This window comes from Gymnodraco acuticeps, unplaced genomic scaffold (genome assembly GCF_902827175.1).
Source record: "Gymnodraco acuticeps unplaced genomic scaffold, fGymAcu1.1, whole genome shotgun sequence".
Classification (NCBI taxonomy): Eukaryota; Metazoa; Chordata; class Actinopteri; order Perciformes; family Bathydraconidae; genus Gymnodraco; species Gymnodraco acuticeps.
The window spans coordinates 2,429,795-2,455,831 of record NW_022990398.1 but is presented as its reverse complement, the minus strand read 5'-3'; the positions used below and the strand labels follow the sequence as shown (position 1 = coordinate 2,455,831).

Sequence of the window (26,037 nt, the reverse complement as noted above, 5' to 3'; positions counted from 1 at the left end):
TTCCACAGATGACATTTTTTAATGGATTTGTTGTCAAAGTCAAAGCACTTAAGATATTCATTGCTATTGGGATGTTGAGAGCATTCCATGGAATATAACAAAAAGTGTATCTCGAGCCGGTTTCTCAAACTTACCTACCCCACCTTTAAATACTTTGAGAATAAATACATAACAAAAATTCATCTGTGGAAGCCGTGGCGCTGTAAAAAGCACGACCAATCATTTTAGCCGGCCCGGCTAAAATAACTGGATGGCCGATAGGCTACTGCCTGTCAGCCTTCCATCTCGTGCACAAATTTATCTCGTGCCCTCATTTGTCATGTGCGCGTTTGTGTGTGTTGGAGAAGGGGTTCTGCAAGGAATTGGCAGATATTTTCCGGCTGTGTGTTTTCAAATTCTAGCGCACTCCAGCTGGTTTCTCCAAAGTTACCGACCCCACATTTAAGCAAATACTACACTGTAAAAATACTCTGTTACAAGCCAAATTCCTGCATTGGAAATGCTACATACAGTAAGTCAAAGTAACTCAATATTATCAGAAAAATGTAGTTCAAGTAATACATGTAAAAGAAGAACCCAATATTCCAAAATAATTCAAAATAACAATTTTACATTTTGTATCTAAATGTATATGCTAACTTAGTAGCTCTCAATTGGCTAGATGAATCAAATACGCTTGGCCAGGTTAATGTATAACAAAATATCATATATTATGAACTATACTTTGTAAAGTAACCACAAATATGTTAATGTCCAATAACTAATTAGGTGTCCTGGTACAACAGGGTCAATAGGGGATGTGATCATTACACTGATAAAATAGTCAATTAAACCCACATGGGGTTTTGGTTTGGCAGTGACTCACTTGTCTCCTATCCACCCTTTTCTCCAAACACACAGACCTTGTGGTTGGGTTACATAAGGAGCAAAAATACAAATAAGAAACAGGCTGAAGTCTTACAGACTGAGCTGCTGTTGAAGCAGACCTTCAGTTCGAAGGGTAAAGTACAGATAAATTGAGCTAAATCAAGAAAGTCTGGGGGAGAAACCACCTTTCATATTATCATGTTGTTTACATCAAGTATCACCTGACCTACTGCAGGCTGTGAGATTGATTCAATGTTTTTGTGTGTTTTATAGCCTAATAAACATTTTATTTCTACTGGCGGGCCGGCATGTAAGCTGACAACAATTTGAAAAACACTGTAAAACTTAAGCCCCCCTGATCATATTAACACCAGCTTGTGCCAAGAGCTGAAGAACGAATCTAAAACATCTGTGGCAAACGACCTCAACGCCGTGGAGCTGAGCTTTATAATGATGTTTATTGAATGCCTGCTTTATGATTTAGCTGTTTTTCAGAGCAGAGCCGTTATCAAAAAGGAGTTTGACTGAGAAATAGGACGCTGAGTATGCGGTTATACAACATAACTTTGGCCCTGTGTTCATAAACTTCCCTTTGGTATTCACTGAAATCTGAACATTATGCTTGTAAAACTTCAGCCTATGAACACCCCTGAGCTGCGGGATTATGGGGAAACACGAAAATCTTACACGAACCATAGTAAATGAAGGGCCTAGCTCTAGACCAGGGGTGCCCAACCAGTCGATCGCGATCGACCGGAGATTCCCAGTCGATCGCGAGATGTGTCTAAAAATAGAACAACAATATTCGGTTTTATCGTTAATGTCCTATAACATAATCTTCCTGTGCCAGAATAATGCACTTGAACGCATCAAAGCTTTGTGATTGGCCGGCGTGAGCCCATGTGTCGGGGGCATGGCTGGTGGGCAGTGCACTAGTTCGCTGACGTTGTCCGTGTCAACCCTATGGTGTCAACAGGAGTGACAGTCCGCACACACCGCAATTATGGCAGAAGCAAAAAAGCCCAAAATATATAATTTTCACTCCGAGTGGGAGGATGATTATTTTTGTATCTATTCCAATTCAAAGTCCATCTGTCTCATCTGCAATGCGAGCGTGGCTTTATCGAAGAAGGGTAATTTAGGAGCGGCATTTCAAAACAGTGCACAAACGCTACGAGACGGAATTCCCTCCTAATTCTGCCCTACGCTCCAAAAGGGGAGGGGCCTGAAAGGACAGCTAAATGCACAGCAGTCCATTTTCACCAGGCCCAACAACAAGAGCAAGGCTGCTACCAGAGCATTTTATCGTGTCAGTCACGTTCTTGCGAAACACATGAAGTCTTTCAAAGACGGCAAAGTTGTGAAAGAAACATTCCTGGAGGCTGCCGGCGCGCTTTTTGGCAAAAATAACAGTAGCATTTCAACAGGTTTTTGATATAATAAAAACTCAAGTTAGATACCGTTATTAATCAGATGTAAGTTTTAGTTTGTTTGAACTTATTCATTATAATTATTGTACAAAATGGTATAAGAATGCAAACATTAAGATCTGTTCTGTTTAAATAGATTTTAGTCTATTATCAATTCAGGTTAAGAAACTAGTGTTGCTTGCATCCTATTTTAAAGGCATTTATTTTTATACTCTAATAAAATGCAACAAAAAAAGGGTTTGATTCTATTAATTTTTTAGATAATCTTTTTTTATTGCACTTTGGCAGCAGATTCCTGTGTAGCTTCAGATCTGAGTTGTCTTATTAGTAGCCTAATTTATACTTTTGTAGCAACACTATTTTTATATAATGGCAAAGAAAGGGTTCAGAGTCTTTTCTTTTTGTCCTGTGTCATATGTGGCAGCACTGTTCAATGTTTCTTGAAAACATTACCCACTGTAGTATGTGACGTCTGAATAAACTCCAACTCTGTATCAACAACAGTTGTGTAACTTCAGTTAAATACTTGTATGTGTGTAGATTAGAAAGAGGTAAGATAAAGGATCTGCAGTATTTTATGAAGTATTAATCGTACAAAGGTCAGTTTTATACAAGTAGAAGTGTGTATTTACCTGGAAGTAGGCTGTCAGTAATGGCTACGCCTCTCTATTTGGACTGGTAGATCTCGGCAGACTGGCAACTTTAAAAGTAGCTCTTGGTTCAAAAAAGGTTGGGCACCCCTGCTCTAGACAATGAATCACATTAATAACACGTTCTAGCTAGTTTGTCTTTATTTGAATGGAGAATGTGGCATTGCATCACAAGTACCCAGCTAAATGTATGGCCAAGAGACATGCTTCTTAGTCAGATAGGATTCTGTTTCCTCCTTTAAACTGGAAGCACTGGAGGAGGTCACTTTTACCCCTGATCCTCTGTTTGTTGTAGCTCTCAGATTATTTCATTTTAAAGTGTATATTAACTTTTCAACTTGGTTCTAAAGAAAATTGAAGCAATTTTATAATGAGAAAACCCACTAAACTACGATTTGTATAGATATTTGTTATTATGTCTTACTTATGAATCAAATAAAAAAATGAAAATTCACAACTTACAATATCTGTGTCAAGTGGCAGGGGGGAAATGACCCCTTAGTGCAGGGGTGTCAAACTCAATATCATCGCGGACCACATTCGCATTATGGTTGCACTCAAAGGGCCGGTTGTTACTTTAAGACTATATATAAATGCATATAAATATTGAACATACAGTATATAAAATAATGTATTATATTACATTATTGCCTCTTCATTGGATTATTATCGGATAAGATATAACTTCATAATTAACCACGTCTGAAAGCAGAAGTCTAGGGCAAATAATTGCAAGTCTCTTCAGTGAGAATGTCACAAAATGATTTAAAAGAAAAGCCAAATTCTGGAAAAAAAGTCAAAATAAAAGAAGGGAAATTTGGAGAAAAAAAAGGTGACATTTTTTTTAAAAACGTCAAATTTGAGATGCATTGTGCTACATGTATGGTGCTTCTGTAACTAGCCATGTAACTGTATATTAAACATATTATATTCTTTCAGAGCTCTTGTGGGCCACATTAAATGAAGTTGCGGGCCGGATTTGGCCCCCGGGCCTTGAGTTTGACACCCCTGATTTAGTGGATCTAATGTTAAACGGCAGCTCTTGTTATGTTTACTCTTCCTCTGGACTGACTGTGACATATTACTGTTGCTTCTGGGAAAGAATTGTCGGAAATATTCAAATTTTTCTCATGTCAATTTACTGTTGTCACAACAGACCCTCTAACTGTATGAGGGACCACAATAACACTAAAGACACAAAACACAACAATACAGGATGTCTATGGCAAGATGCGGCAGGGCTTTTGTCAGTTCATCAAAAACTACACGTTATTATTCTAATCTCTTTTTTAATTATGTCGTTCTGTTTACAAAAAAAAAACAATCCATGCATGGCTTAATTAACACAGTCAGGATATTAGACATTACAATACACAGGCCTTTTAGTAATATACCTTCTTCCTTAGCAATGCTAGTGTAGTTTATATTTATTCAACATCAATTACCAGCTCTGGGGGATATAATAAAATGTGTTACTTATAATATTAACAATCCCAGGAGGCTTTAGCTATTCCATTGGACATCTTCAAGCACATAATGAGTATGTGTGGTTTAACACTAGACTCCACATGTTTCCTGCCTAGCTAAACACGATTACATCCCACATCCTCTGTCTCACCTTCCTATCAACAGCTCCTGCATCATAAGGCAGGTTGTCCAATGAGTTCTGCCAGCAACTGTGACCACATAATCCACTTGACATTCACCCATACACACAGCGGCTCTGGTGCTCTGTCATGTGGTTCTGTTTAGTGTCGTCACATCTACCAGCACTCTGTGGGAACTTGTCTGTGGGCTGGTAACTCGAGAGTCTGTTGTGGTTAAGCTGAGACTTGGACACGTTGCACAATCATCTTCCGCTACATGCCTTCCTCTGTGCTTGATGGGAATGGGAAGAAAACATGCAGTGTGTACTTGTTGAGTTGTGTATATTTTGACCTCTGTGGTGAGTTGTTTACCATATGCTGAGCTGGAGATGGGGAACTGTTCTACAATAAAGCTATATAACCTGCAGTATCATGTTCTCTACCGTACAAATATTGGGGCTGAGGCGAATTAAAACAAATTACATTAGAAGCTTCTATTGAGGTTTTCATATTTTGTTTGTCCTCGCAGTACAGATCATTTAAAAAAAAAAAAATCTGTTGAATTCACAGCACTTTTGAGTAATTGGAAATGCCTGGAATACCCCAGTTGCAAAATCACTATAAATCAATACCATTAATTGGATTTTTTTAACTCAGCTTTGACTATTCCAATGAATCAATACAGCTATAATAAATATGTATTGAAAACCATGCTTTTTTTCCCTCTGTGAACTGCCCGTCGCACTAAAGAGGTTAAACAAAATGATGTACTGGTAGCAGTAGCTAAAACACCCAGCCTGAAAACCTTTAAACAAACAACATACAAATAGTTTTCAAGATTGAAAGCAAAGCAAAGAACAGCTGGACTGCAACGCCTTCAGTTCAAATGTTTGCCGACTACTCAGCCCACTCTGGTGAGATAGAAGCACTTAACCTTGGAGAAATAGGGAGCACTTTTTACAGCCAGATAAGACGGACAAAGACTGAACTGTGAAATGAAGTAGCCTGTTTACAGTAACCAAACTGCAGCTCAGGAGCAATATGTGAAATCTCTTCTCAGGTTAGAGATCTTATAGAAGTAATCTTTAAAAAGCTGCTGGGTCAAATGCTTTGTGGAGATACCGTCAAGTAAACGATACAAAAAAAGACAAGCTATGTTTAGTTTTAAGGGGTTTTTAGCTTATAAAAGTTCATGTATGTTTCTATAATATTCTCTACAATTCGAGATGTGTTAAAACACTTTCTGGAGAGGATTCCTGGCCCCATATTCTAAAGGTTATCTGGATGTCCCATTTCACATATCTAAATTATGATTGTTATTGACTCATGATGGTGGTGTCACATTTGATGTAAAACTATGCTCTGTATATGTCTCTTTTTTGTGGTGGGACACAGACACAGTATGTCCATGTACTCACTAATCTAGGACAGGTTGTATTCTATGTTTAACAGGTGTGGTACCGACGGTTGAGTGTAAATGACGGAGGAACAGCCTTAAAATGTAAAGAGGAGGAGATGCAAACGGTGAACACAGATGGTGTTGTTGGGCTGGGTGTTCGTTACTACACCTGCCCTACTTGTTCTTCTATCAGCAGCCTCAATACAACCTGCTCTGCTTGTGTGCATATGGGTGAGAGCCAATGCATGAGTCAATAATGTATAAACAGTGCAGGAAGAGACTCACACCACAAATGATTCTGATCAGTGATTGTCAGAATGAATAACTTAGTTTAATGTTGTGAACTAATGGCTCTTTTAATTTCCGTCTGGGAAGTTCCTCCTACAAACCAAACAAGTTGTGCCGACTATTAAAAGTAGGGTCAAACGTCAAAATGGATTATTGCAATATTCAAATCATAGAAAGCATAATATTGGTTAAAGGGGCCCTATCGTGTTTTATGGGGTTTCCCTTTCCTGCAGTGTGTTATAGGTTTTTTATGAATGGAAATGGTCTGCAAAGGTTAAAATCCGAAAGATTCCTCCAGAGGCACAACATACAAATATGAACCAGGAAATGACCATCATATGACCGCTTTAAAGGCTAAATATGTGGTTAAATACCATTTTGAATGATGTGTAGTGGAGCTGCACAGATATCTCGGCCTACAAAATGGATTCTACAGAACTAACTAAACGTATTTGGTATGGACATCATGATCATTTAAATATATTTCAATACAAATGAGAACAATTAGGTGAACAGGATCCATTCCTCCTATATTGTGATTGCAATATCAGTTCAAAATCATCCTAATCGGCAATTGTTTTCCAAATTGTGCAGCCCTAGTTAAAATAATCATTAAATTCCAAAATAAATATACAGGGTTTTATTTGTATCCAAGCATTATTACAGATCAAACACACCCTGACCTGCACTGCCTTCTGTCATGCTCTTCAGCAGATAAACAATGGACAGTAAAGCTCACATAGGGAACAGCTAATCACCGCCCCTCTCTCTTCTCACATGCTTTTCTCATCCAGCCGACTTTTGACCACAGTAGATACAATATACTGACACACCTCTAACTGAGGTAGCAGATGGTGTTGCTTCATACACTGCAAACAAAACAGAGGACCTGCACAGACATTTTAAGTGGTTTATTACATGTGGGTTTTAACAATACAAACGCTCAAAGGCATATGATTTAATCTTGTGATGCTGGAACCTTTGACAGCCGTGCCACGTCATATGATTTCCCCGCAGGGAGTCACAAGGAAGATATGAAGTGCCTCTATTGTTCGGCAGCCACAGCAGAACTGCTCTCACCGTTCTGTCCCACAAGTTAGATTTAAAATAGAACAAAAACTTAAAATGTTAGTTTCATAACTCTGACAGCTGTGTGTGGCTGTACAGTTGACAGAGGGAAGATATAATAAGAAGGAGATATATGGGGTGTCAGTCAGTGAGAAGTCAACTGAATAACGAAAAGAGACAAAGACTCTGGAGAAGAGTGAGCAATCCAGACGGACCGGAAATCTTAATGCACCGACAATCCAACGTTCCCTTCAGTCTCAGGGGCTCCTGCTCGATATATATTGGCCTGTCCTGCTGCTTTTATCCATATGTAGGGTGGGGACTTAATTGGACCTCGGCTCTTATGCAACACACATGAGGGGTCACTCAGCGTGGCCCCTGGTTCTGCACCCTGCCTGTCATGTGAGTGTGAGTGGATATGTGCTAATGGTTAGCAAATGGCGAGCTAGGTAAATAGTAAAATAGAACTATAATGATGTTAGGCGTATGGGGAATAGGCTCTGTGTGTGTGTGTGTGTGTGTGTGTGTGTGTGTGTGTGTGTGTGTGTGTGTGTGTGTGTGTGTGTGTGTGTGTGTGTGTGTGTGTGTGTGTGTGTGTGTGTGTGTGTGTGTGTGTGTGTGTGTGTGTGTGAGCATCCATGGGTATGACTTCACCAGCTGCTGCTGCTTTGTTGTATTACCTAACAGATAATTGGAAGCACATGTCCGTCTGGGCACTGTTGGGCGTGTTAAAAGCTTAAATGAATGATATCACCAAGTTTCAGTTTTCATATATGTGTGACATAGCATAAAATCGTTTTTTATTTCAGGTTTGAAGCACTATAGGGGCCCTTAGCTTATCTTGGGCCTGTTGCAATCATAAACTTAAATTATTATCATATGTGCTTTCGATATTATTATAGCTGCCAATGAGGTCATGCTTACAGACCGGTTTGTCCATATTTTGATAGCAAGGTTTTTAAGAACATACCTACCTTTATGTCTCTATAATGATCGGTTGAATATGCTGCCAAGAATCAACTCACTAACATGACGGCTTTGTGAGCCAATGCATTTATGCACAATGAACATGTATTTAGCCTGAGAGTTAGTGCACATTCTCCTGCTGTGTGGATGAACTCAGGACTGGAGACTTTGACACCTAATGGCTCCAGACCAGCGGGAGCCTGAGCAGCCTTTTTTAAGATGCGTTTCATTTAGCCATGCAGGGTCTCGCTTGACTCACAAAGTGTGACAGGGTCCAGGACACGCCTGCATGAAATCTGAGAGGGATCCTGGGCAACAGCCAGAACAAAGATGCAATCAAAGAGTTAAATCTCCGTCTGTAAAAGTGGGGCTCTGCTTTGCGTCATAGCAACATGTTCAAAAGTGGGAAACTGATACAGACTCAGGAGGAGTTTAAATGTGTTTTTATGTCCAGGGTTCCTGAGAAACATCGTATAGCATGTGCCAAGTGCTCAGTTTAACCCTGTATCTGATGTCCAGTCTCCTGACAGCATGGCACCGCACACTCAGCGAGATATAAACAGTCCAGTCTGCGTTAGGCTCAGCTCAACACTGTCGGAGGGAGGGGGGGTTATATATATATATATTGATTTCAAATTGATACTGTTAGTTACGGCTGCACAATACAATGATAACATTTTCTGAACTCTTCTATTATTTGCCTTGATTATTATATTCACATTACTAATGATTATTTATGAAAGTTTCATTGTTCTAACCTTTGTAAAAGCATTAACGGTCAACACTACCTTATTGTCACAATACGGATATAAAGAATATCTGATTTTTTTAATATCGCACAGCCCTAGTAGGAGTATGTCATTACCTGCTGTATTTGAGAGTAGAAACAGTAATAACAACTAGTAACTACAAATATGAGTTATCACTGATAATATACATTACCAGCTTGAAACAAAAATGATATATGACAAAGATAGGCTGCACTTTAAAGCTAAGATTAGTCCACCAAAGTGCCTTACAAAGTCCATTTAAGATAGAACGGCGGTATAGACTTTAATGTTCCCTGTGTAATGAGTGTGAGCTATCGTCTCCACGGACAGACTGTACTATAAGCGATGAGTTTAAAGTGATTATGTGTAAGGCTTCTCAGAGTGTTTTCATTTTTACTAGTAGCTGGGTAAAGGCAACACGTAGACCACACAAACATAAAGCAGATGTGTTCAGCTGTGTGCAGTCTGCATTGCATTCAAATTCTTGAGAGGGCCTTGGCTCACTAACTCAGGTGGCTTCGTCATCTACACAAAAGAACAATAACAGCGCTGACATGCTCCTCTTTTATGAAGATACGGCTACGCACATCAAAAGATAATCATTTACTTTACCACAACCACCAGGTAGAATCATGCAAATCAACCCAAGCCTGTGACATCAATGGAATGAACAAATATTGACAACAAATACACACAAAGATGTCATTTGTTTGCAGCATGAAATACTATTCAAGAAAAGTCGAACAACTATTTAAAAGCCATTTATATTCCAAGTGGCACAACAACAGTCAGTGGCCCAATCCTCAAAGGACATGAAATACTCTCAAACCACTTCAAAGTGCTATTCACAAAACTGTATAAATAAGTTCATAAATTAAATGTATTGAGACATTGTCTTTTCTGACGGAGGTTACTAGTAAAAAAGGTAAACCATGACAATGTGAATATTGTAACCTTTGTGTGTGACAAGAAACAGGAATGTTCATGTTGTTGGCATTAATACACGTTTTTTATTTGAACACATATAAAGGCCTTTTGGAGTTAAAATGTGTATTTTTACTCAAATGTATAAAATCAATCCAACTATAGCATAAATGTTTTAAGAACTGTATCAGAAAGGGGTTTTATTGATTAGAGAACCCTATAAATCTGATGCACTGTCTCCCCCTAGTGGCCAGAGTGTCAATTCACAGTTTCCAGTGATGCGATTGGATGAGTGTGTGTAAAAACAGAGTTATTGCAGGAAACTGGAGACAGAGTATGACAAAGCAGGAAGTGTCTCACCTCCTGGGCTGGGAGCGACGGTCATCCTCACCGCTGCCCGACTCCTGCAGGGAGACAGACAGAACATATGAGAAAAAGAAAGTTCATATCAGTCCTGTAACAAGCAGCTGGCATTTCAGAAAGGACACACTGTTTCATGTTGACCAAAGAGACTTTGGAGGCTATTTGCATCAAACGCTGAGTCAGACTCAATCAACCTTGCATTAAAGACTGTTGAATTGCTGGCGGCTACGTCAAGCCTTTCATCAGTGACTTCAGTTACAAAGGCAGAGCCAGCGTGGCATTTTAACTGAGGCTCCAAGCAGGGACCAGAGATAAGGCCGAGTGTCCGAGCCCTCCCCTCTCTGCCTTTCTTTTTAGAAAATGCAATCATCCTCCCCCACCAATGCAACCAGCACAGCTCTACACACACGCGCACACACACACACACAAGCACACCATTTTAATCCCAGCCTGTTTCGGTAATCCCTCACCAAACTCAGAGAACTTTCTCTTTGGCTTCAATCTGTCAATCCTTGCTACTACATGAGCCAAAACACACACACACACACACATACCATGTATACATCACTTCAGGGGACATTACATTGACTTACATGCATTTCCTGGAGACTTATCCTAACCTTAACCATAACCAACATATGCCTAACCCTAACCCTAATCCTAAACCTAACCAAGTCTTCACCCTAAATTAATGATTCCCCTCATGGGGACCTCCATTTTGTCCCCATAAGGGAGGCGAGTCCCCACACGTGACTGTGTAAACATATTAAGGTCCCCACAAGTATAGTAATGCTAGGCCACACACACACACACACACACACACACACACACACACACACACACACACACACACACACACACACACACACACACACACACACACACACACACACACACACACACACACACACACACACACACACACACACCACACACACACACACACACACACACACACACACACACACACACACACACACACACACACACACACACACACACACACACACACACACACACACACACACACACACACACAGACATGGGACACTGAACAAAACCGCAGTCTCTAATTCTGGTGCAGATAAGTGATGATGATACAAATAGATGAGGAAGAATAGGTGAAGAGGTCAGGCGATGAAGAATCCCGAAGAGGAAGGGTGGAGTTTTAGTGTCCGTTGCCACAGATGTGATTAGGACCCCCTGGAGGGAGAGCTGGCTGAAAGATGCCCTCTGCATCAGCAGCCTAACAGCCAGCACTAAATACAAAATATGGTGACACAGGAGAAATAGGAGTCCATGCATGGACTCAGCTGCTCCCAGATTGCCTAGCTCAGCAGATTTCCAGGTGAATGTGATAGCAGTAGAATGCCACTGCAAAGCACTTAAACGCACCACACTGAAAATAAGTGAAAAAAGGGCTGTATACTACAAATAACAGAATCAAAATACTTTATTTATCCTGTGGGAAATAGGATTTTCAGACATTTGCTCCATTTTAGAATACATACAATTATAGATTTAAAAAAAGCATTCATGTAAACATAATAATTTGCAATAAAAGATCAAATGAAATAAAGATTTGTATATAAAAATAGACATGGGATAATAACAATCTACAGCACCATGATAAGCCTGGCTATAGTTGTGATATAATGCATGCTGATCTCCATGGTTACCATACCACCGCAGAGATGTGTAGGGAGTGGTCCTACAGCCAATAAGAACGGGGGATTTGTTGTGCTGCTAGGCAGATTATCCTACCACTGTCAGGGGGCTCCTCCCTGATGTGCTGAAGGCTACATGCTAGCTGGATTAATTGATAGGTCAATGATATGAAACCTGTGTTTAATTTGCCCTGATGAAAGGTTTAGGAGGAAGAGCCTCTCGCAGTCAGATATGCTGATGTGGCAGTGGCTTTCCAGCTGTGCCTCATGATTATTCATCTTTCTTTTTGGAGTTCATTCCCAGCTCTTTCTTCCTCACACTGCTCTGTTATGCTGCCCCCGTCCCAGCCCCCGATCCCACCTCTCAGCATCAGACGTCTCACAAGCGCGCTCACATGGCTGCTTCCCATCAGGAACGGGTCTCATGACAAGCAGCTGCTTACCTCAGCCTGGGATCCTTTCACAGCCTCAGAGCTACACGCCCTCTCTGCTGGGACATTATAAATGCAGCTTAAATTAAGATTCATACGTGCTATTTCTCAGACTGGTCAAAATGTGTCCAGATGTCTCCAAAAGCCAGAAATGTAATATGAATAAAACGCTGTAATGCCATCAAGTGATGATGTGCTGCAGCCTTAGTGATGTTTTTAGGTTATGTAAATACTAAATGTTGTTTTTCTTAAGGCTTTATGAAATGTCCCAAACCCTGCAGCCTAGCATGGTTCTAAATTGTTGTTCTAAATATGTTATGATGTTTTTTTGACCATCTCTCAGCTGGGGATTTCCCTAATCCATGCTCCATAATTTGCATGGCTGCCCCATGTAATTCCCCGTCAGACCAGCCTTAAAACAAGTCGGTCTCTGCAAAACATGGAGGTTAAATTAAGATACATGGGGCTGAACTCTTGTCATGTAGAGTTAACTACAGGTCAGGATCTTCTGCCACGAGATGTGTCCTTTAGGAAGGAAATCTGACAGACGACCTCACATCAGCCCCTGCAAATATCAATGTGGCCAATTTATCATATTCCAGGGTGATGGCATTTTATCTATGGCAGCCACGCCATCAGCCTGCCTGGGTCAGTGTCAAGAGCCTGAAGTGGGAAGCCTCAAAGTGTCAGAGGGGATAATAGGACTGTCCCACTGCGTCCTGACAGGCCTGTCTCACTAACCTGCTTTCCAGACAGCTCTACATTCACTGTCACCCCCCCTAACTTGTTATAAGTCAATTTGAAGATTAGGTACTGGCATGACTAGCTATTTGGACTCAGGCACAGAAGACAGCATATTCCATGTGTATAAGCATAGAATAGATGATTACTTTAGGTTAATATTAAGCTGTTTTTGGCTCTTTTCTTGCTGTAACAAATGCAAATGTACCCTCTGTGGGACGAATAACGGTATTCTGATTCTGATTCATGCATATTCAAGCTTGTTTGTCTAGTAGCTCCTCTGATATCACTTCCTGGGAGGAAGTGAGTTAGCAAACAAGCTCTAACTGCTACCTAGTTGAATTAGTTTACAAAAATGTGACACCTTTAGTATGACACACATGTATTTAACTTGATACAAGCTAAATAACTTGGAAGACAAACTTGTGTCCCCTTGCAGGACTGTGAGAGGTTGTTACAGTATGAAGCTAACAGCTAAGTTAGCCACCCATGTACATACAGTAAACTCCCCTGAGCAGCAGTCTTCTTGCTCTGACAGACCAACAAAACTGAGCCGAAATGTCAAACCAGTTCACGGATACTCACCGACACACAGGGGCTGCTGGAGGTGGTGCTCGGTGTGGGAGACCGCTGCACGGTGACCAGCGCCATGCCGGCTGCTGCTGCTCAGACCTCAGTCACCTCGGAGGGAGAAACACCGGGATACGAGACATTATTTCGGGCAGGAACTACAGTATGCCGAGCCCCCGATGCTATTTCTCTGCTCGTTGCCTAGTTTCCCCTCTAGCGTCAAGCTGAGCACAGTCGTTACACATTTCCTGTATTTTTTCAAAATAAAAGTGTGTGTTTATTTTGAGGGTTAATATTTCACTATGTATTTGCCATAGACGTTATATATAAACGTATTTAAATGGTACAGAAGCAGAGAAGAGTACGCCATTTGAAAAAGTGAAAGAAAAGTTCCCCTCCTTTATGGGCAAGGCAAGGCAAGTTTATTTAGCACCTTTCAGCACGAGGCAATTCAAAGTGCTTTACACATTTAAATAAAATACATTTAAGAGAGAACCACATTATAAAATGGCATTTAAAAACTGATACATTTAAACTTGTAAATTATTACATGTAAATAGAAGGACTTTGCATGAATTATATTTCTTAATTCCTTTTTTAATCATCCGTGAAACAAGTGAGAATTTATTTTCAATGCAAAAATTGGCAGTTTTCTTTTTTTGCTGAAAAGCACAGATACAAATACATCTATTGCACAAAGAAATGCATGTAGTAGGCTAATTGTGTTTAGAGTTATTAGCAATTATAACTCAACTGGATTTAGTATCCCCCTGGACACAGGAGAGAGCTCTTTTAGATTATAATTGTCCGATTTTCTTTCAAGTGTTTCTGTATCATGTATCATGTAATTCTAAATCTTTTGTATAATTTTATGTTGTTCAATTTCCAGGCATCAAGCCAATGACCTATGTCCTTTAAAGTGGACAATTCAACGCTTTTATTTCGACAGATACATCCTGTAGCAGTAACTCTTTGGTTTAGCTTCACAAGGCTGCCTTGCCGTTTCTTTCGCGCACGCGCAATGGGGACCAGCTGTCAAACGTGTTTGCTGGCACTCCCGTTCATGTTCAAGTTATCAGTTAAACTGACAAAATACAGATCAAAACAGTATGTGACGCAATAAGGGTTGTGTGTGTGTGTGTGTGTGTGTGTGTGTGTGTGTGTGTGTGTGTGTGTGTGTGTGTGTGTTGTATTAGCTGACCATATAGCACCATGAATAATGTATTAGAATGTTTATTATACCCTATATCCAGGGAATAAGGAGGACCTGACCTTACATCTCCGTGCTCCTTGTTTTTCTGTTACCCACCACCCCTCTTGGGAGATGAGATGTGGGGGGTCGGGGTGTGAACTGCAGGCAGGGGGAGGTGTGTGTGGAGCATGATTGTGAAAGTCAAAAAAGGTTGGTGAGCTACAGCACCTCAATGAAGCCCATCTCTCTAGGGACCTTGCAACTCTTGATTTAGAGTGTTATTGGAAAGACAGCAAATACCTCTCCCCTGACTCTTCATGGTCACTGGCTGCATTTAATTAGTAGAGGAAATATCGGTGAGAGTGTTGGGCACAGAGAGGAAGGTGAGGATGGGGTGTGAAGCTGGGAAGCTCATTTTGATTCCCTTCATTGCATTATCTGGGTCATTGCCTCCTTCTCCTCTTCCTGTCCTTCTGGTTCTTTCCCCTCCTCCATCGTTTCCCTTACTTTCCTTTTTATTGATCATCTAATAAGCTTGTGTTAAAAAAGAAAATGAGAGGGAGCGAGACTAATACAAATAAATAAAATAAAATAAACCTGATTAGGAGGTACAGGTGGTGTGGAGAATACAAAGCAGTAATTGCATTGCACTTGAACGTGGGAAGGATGTGAGGGTGTGAGATGGAGTGAGGACAGCCTGATAAGATACAAAAAGAAATACAGAAAGCACATGATATAAACGATTGCAAATAAAAGAGTGACAGGATGATTGATGACCACATCCCCCTCCTCCTTATCCATTCATACAGTTTGGGTGAAGCTGATGAGGCCATGCTGTATGTATGTGAGCGACCAGCTGTGCATATTAATCTACCTCTATTTGTTTTTTCGAATGAAAGGGTCATACCCCGGCTCGACTAAAGCGGAAACAAACTGTGTATTTGTCTCAGTGTGGACAACATGTCAGCAGGATAGAGCTCACATGCTGGCCTTCATGGTCGATCACACCATTTCCAAACCACATTTATAAGAACAAGGTGGATGATAAAAGAGCCGCTGAAGAGAGAGTCAGGGTGGAAGAGGAAGGGAGAAAAAATAGATCCTCTGTACACAGGTGACCACGACAGGCAGGAAGAGACTGTGAAAGTGTGTGTAGGAGCAAACAAGATTAGGATTAGAGTAGTAGAGAATGATACTTCAGGGATTTAGTGTCAAGACAGCGACAGTGGGAATTAAGACAATCCTCCTTGTAATTAAAGCTCTGCTATCCACCAGAGATCACAGCCACTGTGTGTGTGTGTGTGTGTGTGTGTGTGTGTGTGTGTGTGTGTGTGTGTGTGTGTGTGTGTGTGTGTGTGTGTGTGTGTGTGTGTGTGTGTGTGTGTGTGTGTGTGTGTGTGTGTGTGTGTGTGTGTGTGTGTGTGTGTGTGTGTGTGATTTAGAAAGGCTGATTAAATGGTTGCGTACATAGTAGAGCAGGCCTATTTAATTGGCAGTATGTTGGCCAGATCAAGCCAATTAAAAAAAGGAAAAAAATAGATCCTTTCTTTCTATAAGAGAGTATGACAAAATAAAAAAGCTATTGCTGTTTATTAACGTAACTACCCTATTGACCCAAGCAGCGCTAACGTCAGTTTGCACTGGTGAAGAATATAACTAGATGTCACCAAAAGACATACAGGAGATAAGGCTAGCTACTCATCTCATGATTGTTTTTGTTTTGTTACATTCCAATTATATATCAAACGGTGAGACAAAGGAAACAGCCTGGCCCTTCACTTTTGTTTAAATCTGGGCCTTGTTAAAAACGTTATTAGATATATAGATAGTTATTGTGTGTGGAGACTATGGTGGAGACTCAAATAATAAGCAACATATATGTGACATTGTTTTCCTAGGTCACCCCCTACAGTTACAAATTGGTCATGTTCAAATAAATGCACAATTAAGCAAAATAGGTTTGTTAATGATTCTCTCACATGCTTCACTATTCAGTTATACATCATCTCAACACATTTCCCCCTCACATCCCTCTTGGTTTACCAAAAACACCAGATGCATGTCTATATAAATGATGATGTCATAGCTTTAATCCCCCCCCCCCCTTGAATCTCAGCCCACGCCCTGAGCCTTTCTCTCTCGTCTCTGTGTAGACCTCCAGTCCCCCCAGTGGTCATCTTTGGTCAACACAGACTGCTCTGATTCTGATGACATGATACTGCTTCAAACCAACAGGGGGGGATGTGACCCCATTAAAGATCAGCCTACACTGGAGAACAGATCTTTAAATGCTCTCAAAGGCAGATGAAATAATAAAATACTGGTCTTTATAACCCATTAGATGTTTAAATGTTATTTATTTTGATTGTATTTAAATCGTATATGTTACACATGGGGTTTTTTTCTGGCTCTTTGATGCTTTTACAGCTTCAGCAAAAAAGGGGTTTTATATGGCAAATAGGAAGCTTTTCTAATAAATCATAGTTGAGGAGAGGTATTCACATAGTTTTAAGGTTCAGGGTCCTTTAGACACTCTGAGATACTATGGGTGAATATGGGGTTAGGGGTTAAAAATTAACCACTTTAATAACCAACATTTACTTGTTAGCATTGTAGACAATTACTTTTCTCAAACTAATTGTTAAATGCTCATTTTAACAGGTGGTATATTTTTATTTTAGTTCTTAGTTGCAACCAATTTAGGGTTAGTCTTAACCCCCTATCCCTTACCCAGTTCTCAAGGCAGATATTTGAAATCATCTAAGTAATAAAAGCACAAATGTTAGCAATATTGTTGACAATGCTCTGTTTTTTAATCGCATTTTACAAAATGAAAACTAATGCCTGCGGTGAAGTAAGACATCTTAAATGCGTAGTCACCCTTTAATTGTCTAAGACATTCGAAACCATGGTCCCATTACAGTATGTTTAAAGTGATGGCACTAATGTGATAATAATGAATCCTTTCTGCCACTTTCTTTTCAGTGCTGTATTTATCACAGTAATCACCTCTTCATTCAGTTTCAGAGGCTTTGAAATGATCCTCCTTGACCCCTTATCTTTCATACCCTGCTGATCGCTGATCCCCAACATGTTCACAGAGTATTCAAAGTGAAAAAAAGTCATGTGGATGTTGTTCATCAGTCAATTTGAGCCACAGGAGGCTCGCTTTAGCCAAGAAAGATACAACAATAGATGCTAAAATCCCTAAAAGCATAAATCTACTCACTCTGCATCATGCAGCGTTTGTTTTCTAATGCTCTCTTGGGTTGAGGTGGTCATTTCACATGACACAGAACCATATTGAACACACACTTTTATACATGCATAATGGCAAATGCATATGAGAGTTACTATTGTAGATAATTCACTCTGTCTCTTTCTCATCTCCTCACCTGTAATGAGAAGACAACAGATCAAGGACCTGTCTGCGTATCTTGGCAACTATTATATGAACTAAGAAAGCAGGTGAAGCAAGCAAAGGATTAAATAGAGAAAGAGAGAGTGTGTCAGAGAGAAAAAAGAACACTGCAGAGATAAGATGGTATTCTCCGTTCGTGCAAAATGAGTTCATTAGGAGAGTGAGAGACAGCCATTGCTGGGAATCAATGTTTCTGTGTGATAAAAGCTGCGAGCGACAGATCGCAGGGAAAAAAAGAGTTTAATTTCCTGTTCTTCATAGGCAGCGGCAGTATCAGTGGATCAGCACAGAGGCTGGGTAGTGGAAAAAATGGAGAGGCAGGGAGAGGACAGACGGAGCAAGTTAGAGAGGTAAATGCCAGGATTTTTCTGTCAGAAAGAAAAGAGTGACCCTCTGGATCTCTGTCAAAACACATTTATATGAAGAACTGAGGGGAGAACGACGGAAAGAGAGTTGAAAGATATGTCAAACTAAGCTGCTCTCTGGAATATGAAAAGTCAAATCCATGAAGTACTGTATGAAGGGTTATCTCTGTTCAAAACCCATAGGGGATTTATCAAATTGACAGACATATTTGAGAAAGTAAGCACATAAAAACACACATACAGCCCAGGTGGGCTTGCCTAAACTCATAAAAGAAAATAAAAAGATATGAGAGCAGGAAAAAGAGATGAAATGAGCTGCAGGTCTTGATAGACACCTGATAGGGAGAGAGGCTGGCAGGTAGAGCAGAGGTGGAGGGATACGCTGGCTGTGCTGTGCTGTTTAATATAGATCTGCAGTGATAAGGCCAGGAACAAAACACAGGGAAGGGAGCTCAGAGGAAATTGCCACAATAAAGCACACGTACTGTATAGGAAAAACTCCTGGCACTGTGTGTGGATGCTCACATGATTATGTGCACGTTCAGGGAGAGGGCTATCAAACCCAAGAAATATATCCTCTCGGGGTTTCATTTCAAACCTGACAGGTAGATCTGCTGATGTGTTGAAAGGAGGAAGTGAAATAATGAAAGTTCTCTTAAAAGTTTCGTCTCACTACCTCAGGATATTCAGAATCACGTTCAAAGCCAAGACAGTTTACATAAGGAATTTGCTTTGGTGTTTAATGGTGCATACATAAATACAGTCAAATGGATTAGAACTATCATAACAATTAGTAAACAGTACAATAAGAAAACAATGAGAAAATTAAAAAAATACAAAACGTCAGTAAAACAGACACAAAAAAAGTAATATGTGCAGAATTTAAAGTGGACAAGCTGTGCAGTTTTAAAATAATGAACACCTGTTCTACATTCGCTACTACTCAGATGAGTTAGTTGAAGATAATCCTCGCAGCAATACTGAAGTCATACACATCCTTTTTCTCTGTTCCGGTGTGTGTGTGTGTGTGTGTGTGTGTGTGTGTGTGTGTGTGTGTGTGTGTGTGTGTGTGTGTGTGTGTGTGTGTGTGTGTGTGTGTGTGTGTGTGTGGTGTGTGTGTGTGTGTGTGTGTGTGTGTGTGTGTGTGTGTGTGTGTGTGTGTGTGTGTGTGTGTGTGTGTGCACGACCACAAGACTGTTTGCTGAAGCTGCTGATTGCAGATTTCAGTCGTGGGATTAATCAGCGGTGACAAGGAACCATTGTGATTTGCACATTGTGTACACACAGACACACACACACAGAGTCAGAAACATTGGGGTTGACAGAGAGACAATGATTGTCCTGACAGGTTGAAACAGACACCGTTTAAAGAGGCTCAAGGCATCACATGATTTCAGCCCCGCTGAAGCCTCATGCTGTTTTGTAAGTCTAATATTAAATCAGCTGAGTCATAATTCAGACAGAGCATGCTGTAATTGTTTTCACATGTTTATCACAAATCATGATGTGCAGTTGCCAAAATGGAGCTGGCAGTGGCAGCTCATCATGCAGTCAGTAAGAGTGACTAATAGAGTCGTTAACCTCAATAGACACAGTCATTAAACAGTGACACAGAGGGGAAGAAAAGCCCCGCGTCGCCTACTTTGTCACAGCATTTCCACAATTTGGATTAAAACCTGATTCTGAACTGTTGCCACATTTTGGCCGCTGTTATGGTAGTTTGAATCTGTCTATGTTGAAGCTAAAACCTGTAACCACCTCATTAGAAAGTGTTCTGTCCAGTACATTGTACAATAAACAGCACAATGAACTTCAAACTATAGGCCAGTAGATTTCAGGTTTTCCCCAGCTTTGTAAAAATGTTTCAACAATTCAAATAACACACTTCTTCATGTAGAGTAAAATGCAAAACTAATCTAACTGATCATTAATGGTGTAACCTAGGGTTGGTTCCAAGAAAGAGGACACTGAATCATCTCAAAAGTGCTTACTCAATATACCCAGTTTATCTCTAGCTTCTTCATATCTTCATTTCTGTCATCCCTCCTTGTGTCTCAAGTTCTGTGAATTTTACGTCATAGTTTATACTCTTTCTTAGTCATAGCTTCCTCTGTGCAGCAGTAGATATTGTTGTTGCTTTAGCCCTCTTCTGAACCTCATTCTACATTCCTGCCTGCTGACATATTTGGCAATCATTTTGTTTTAGACATTACTGTTGATCTGGATGTTCCTTCAATTATTACAAACAAATATGAGACCTGTGGCCTTTTAATTGTTGCAACACATAAGAGGCCTGTGCTTTTCTGAACACTCATTTATCTACTCTGAAGCTCATGGTTATCAGTAACACTAAAAAACGTTTTGACACTACCCTTACACTACAATCCTCAGATTCTGCATATTTCTCACTGACATGTCACAGTGTACAGTTCACCCAAATCCCCCCAAAACAGTATAAGAAAGTATATAAGTTTTGGTTTCTTTTTCTGAGTTTTGCTGATATAGACCAAGAATGACTGACATGAATAAAACATATTAGACAGATACTCAGGGTGTGTAGAAAGTTAGTTGAAATGATCCTTTAAAGAGTTGCCACTTATTGCCAAGACTGGGAAGGCTGCATGCATCAGCAGGGCCGGCCCTAGAATTTTGAGGGCCCTAAGCGAGCTTTGGCTTGACGGCCTCCCTCACTCTAGCGCGTTCTCACCACACACAACACGGAACCAACTTTTGTCTGATGATGTTAGCATAAGCACACATATTGTATAAATAAGCACCGTGTGCTGTAAACACCGAGGACCTAACCTCCTCTAGGGTGGTCCGGGGGCATGCTCCCCCGGGAACCCTTTTTAAATATTGAAGTTAAATGCATCAATCTGGTGCACTTTGAGAGCAAAATTAAGAGATCTATGGATACATCTCTCAACACCCATATGAAACAGAACAGTAAACAGATTTTTCTTTATAGATATTTTACAAATCACTCCCCTTTTAAACTGTATTCTTGTTTTGCCATATAGTATTTCATAACTGTTTTTCATTTATTCTCTCTGGCTGTCCATCTCATAATGTTCACATAGAAACTAGCTGTCAATAGGAATATCATTCAGAAGAATTATAATTTCTAAAATCTGTCACAAAAAGAGGTTGCACATTTCAATTCAGGTGTTGTTATGGCAACGTCAGTGGCCAAACAGACACATTTACTGCTGCAAATACGTTCAAACATGCTGTCGACACGTAAAGCAGTGGCAACTATGCCACCATTTCAGCTGACTTTTTCTCAGAAATACTGTCACATAACATCCATATATTTCAGTGCTAGGTTGATGCTTAGCTAAGCTAACTATGAAACACTTTAACTGACAGGACTCAGGATCAACTGTGTACTGTAAGGTAGCTTCTAGCTTCATGTCCAACAGTAAGTCAACATTTACCAGAGAGCTTTCTTTGAAATCACCAGGTAACGCTAAAAAACATAACATTTAGATTGAATGACAAAGTGTTTATTTAATATATCTGGCTAGCTATAGCTACTTGCTAACGGTTTAGCTTACCCCCGCGATTCAAAGTAATGTCAACTGTAATTTATGCTTTGCTTACATGTTCGCATAACTTGGAAGTTTACTGACATTTACATACCTTGTTTACCTGGCTCAAGTGGTGGCTCTGGGGTTGTTGTGTGAGCCACCACTTGAGAATGTTCGTCTTATTTAAGAAAAAAATGTCTTATGTCCATCTTCAAAAACTCTGAGTCCGACTGACAGTTTATTTTAAACATTGTCACAGCTCACAGGATAGGTACCTGTCAGCCATTAAGACAGATGTTTATTTCCATTCAACTCTCTGGTGATTGCAGTGGCGGCACCAGAGATTTTCTCTAGGGGGTGCTGTGGGGTAGCTTGACGTTTCATAGAGGGTGCTCAAACATTAAGGGTTTCCCATTAATGCACCAGCGCTACAGTTGAATTGTCTACTGCAACACTCCCCACACACACACACACACACACACACACACACACACACAGTGTACCCGCGACTAGGGGTGGGCGATATGACGATATATATCGTTGTGACGATATTAGGTCTCCACGATATGTTTTTACAGAGATATCGTATCTATCGTGATAAAAAAAAAATGATATATTGAAAAAAAAACTATAAAAAAAATAAACTGATGTGAAAGACATGCTCTAAAGCGGTCTAGTCAGGATTCAGACAGTATTGCACTTCATTTATTGTCTTGGTTGATTCTGTTGGCTTATATTTTTATTTTATTTGCGTGCATATGAAACGCTAACCATTCCCATTGAGATCATTTAAACTATAATTTGAACGGCGATCAAGCCTGAAGCCACAGGGACACGATCCCCTGTCCGGCTAGGGTTAGGGTTACGCCCCGTCTACACTACAGGCATCGAAAAATGCTTTCACCGCTTCGCCCATTCACTTGAATGGGGTGACGTAGTTGATTTTGAATCTTCGCCGAACTGCATTGTGGGGAGCGGAGCGTGGCTTTGCAAGCATTGTGAGCATCAAAAGTTGAGCAATGTTCAACTTTTGAGGCTCGATGCTTGCTCGAAGCTGGCATCAGCCAATCAAATCCCGTTTATGCAAATCCCGCCAGTACAAGCGCTAGCCAATCAAACCGCGTGCAAACTGGGAGAGCCAGACCGCAGTTCATTTCCTCATATTCCAAACGAGAAATTACGGTAGCAAATCACCCGGTTCTTTACGACCAGAACTATTTACCGGGATAAAAACCGGAGGAACCAGGCATGGAGGGAGGTGGCAGAGACAGTGGGTGAAACTGGTAGGTTTTCGCCTGTTTGGGGATTTTATATCCACTTCGTTTTAACATTGCTATTGCTTTGTATGTCGGGGGCGGGAGATTCATGTGATTGGTTGTTGGTCGCCTTGGGCGCGAGAAATCGCCAAGCCTCAGAGTCCTTTACTTCACCTGAGCTGAGGTTATCTGAGACTCTCAGTCTGACAGGAGAGAGTTCTCCCTCCACCCTGTTGTTGAAAAAGCTCCTTATATCCGTTAGCTTGGCTAGCTAGCACCAGATGCTAACCACAACGATCTCCGGTAGATACCCACCGGTGCACGAGCTCTCTCTCTCGCTCGCTTGCGCACGCACACAAAATGGCTCGTGCCACACACACACACAGAGCAGAGCTTGAATGAAACAGACCCAGAAGTAAGCTACTTGTACTCACGAGGCCTATTATGTGCAGAATCCCTCTCGCTTTCAGGTGGTTTTGATTGAGTGTCCACACGTGGACGTTTAAGGACTAAAAAACGATCCATTTGTCACTTTGCTGTTAGCAAATCATTTGGGGCTCCAGCTAACAGGAAGTCACTCAAGTGTCACAAAGTAATTTAGCCTATGGGTAGGTCAAAAATCGAATGGGTGCTGGCCATTGGCCTAATCATATCACCTGTGTTGGCTTTATGTTTTTGGTCAAACATTTATTTGTTTCACATTTGCATTGATGTAATCAATAATTTTTCTGATTTAATTTAATAAAAAAAATAATATTTTCGAAAAAAAAAGAGAAAAAAAACATATTTCTTGGGGGTGCTTAGGGGGTGATTTGGCAATCCTGGGGGGTGCTTCAGCACCCCCTAGCTCCCCCCTGCCGCCGCCCCTGGGTGATTGGTCTGGTGACTTGCCTCTGTTGCATTCATTGAACATGGGATATTGCAATCCTGCCGTCCTCTCTAGTGTCATGATGAGGTTCAGGTAAAGCACGGTTAATGTATTATATTATTGACTCAATAATATTATACATGACTTTTAGAGAAGGCAATCTAGGCATATTAACAAAATTAATTAAACATACTTATCACGGCGACAGTGTACTGAAATAAAACAAAAACATTCATTTTTTCCCCCATTTTTTTACCAGGGGGCCCTTAGTGGCTGTGGGGCCCTAAGCGGCCGCTTATGTCGCTTAATGGGTCGGGCCGGCTCTGTGCATCAGCATTGAATGTAAATATACATGTCTTAGTACACTTTTGGTTGCTTTTCATCGTATTGTTTTTATTAGTTATCAGCAAATTCTCCCTGGTAAGCTGTAATTATCGAAAAACACAAATAAAATTCTATTCACAAAATAAATGATTAATTAATTTAAACCAAAGCCCTGCCATTAGATACCAATCTTTAAAGCAATATAATTGTGTGCGATCAGAGTATTCTCAATTCTCATCTTATCAGAAGAGTTCATAAATATGTCAGCTTCTACAAGGGTTCATTGGAGGAGAAGATTTTTGTTATGTGTCAAACTGTGTACAGGACAGGACCGACACATAGAATAAGCAGCTAAAAGATGACAGAGGTTATTTATTTCCATATATCTTTATTATTATTTCCCATATATTTATATATCTTTATTCTATACAGGTGTATTATTCATACAGTCTTTTATTGACATACATAGATCTTACATAAGCTTGAGAGGTACGAGAGAGAGAGAGGCAAGAGGAGTTTACGTCCTTCATAAGATATTTTTGGCAGTTAACAAGACAACAGGAGATCACATTACACACACACACACACACACACACACGCATACACACGCACATACTTTACGGTATATACACAGTACGGCATGCACACATAAAGGGGCTGAACGCCTCTAATCCTTTTAGCACAACCACTCAAACGTGCACCGGCACACTAATTAAGGTGCACACACACACAACACTCAAACCCACACATGAACTAAACACACTCACACACATCCATGGAGAGACAGGTATTCACAGATAACACCAATACCAGACTGACTAGTAAAATTACACATGTAGATGTACAGTACTCGCCATATTTTAACTCCTGCTCCTACACACACTCCCAGAAACACACACATAGGCACATGTGCATGAACACACAAACACACTATTGTTTTGGTAGAAAGTAAAGAGATTTTCAGACTATGCCATTGATAATGTTATTAGCTCTGATCCATATTTGGTTTCTATTACTGACAGTTATGCAGTATGACAACAGAGTGCCGTGTGATTAAACCATCAGCACTGTGTCATGTCACGTTGTCATACTGAAGTGTAGGAGGTCAAAATGACAGAATTCAACTTTATAAAATAAATACACATTTTATATTGCAGTTATAGAATAAATACACTTGGTTGGTCCTACCAGTGATTCGTTTCTTTTCACTGGACATTATAACAGTCTTTTTTTTTTCACACACACACACACACACACACACACACACACACACACACACACACACACACACACACACACACACACACACACACACACACACACACACACACACACACACACACACACACACACACCACACA

General features: G+C 40.4%; 1 protein-coding gene across 1 annotated transcript in view; it reads right to left on the bottom strand.

Moving 5' to 3' along the window:
* Positions 1–13,918, bottom strand: part of ssh2a (slingshot protein phosphatase 2a) — a 34,149-nt gene extending 20,231 nt beyond the window's left edge. Inside the window, exons 1-2 of the mRNA XM_034224712.1 lie at positions 13,736–13,918; positions 10,309–10,352 (exon numbers count right to left, since the gene is read on the bottom strand). Coding sequence (XP_034080603.1) covers positions 10,309–10,352; positions 13,736–13,801 — 110 coding nt within the window. The 5' untranslated portion in view covers positions 13,802–13,918. The remainder of the gene's footprint in view (positions 1–10,308; positions 10,353–13,735) is intronic.
* Between the last annotated feature and the right edge of the window lie 12,119 nt (positions 13,919–26,037).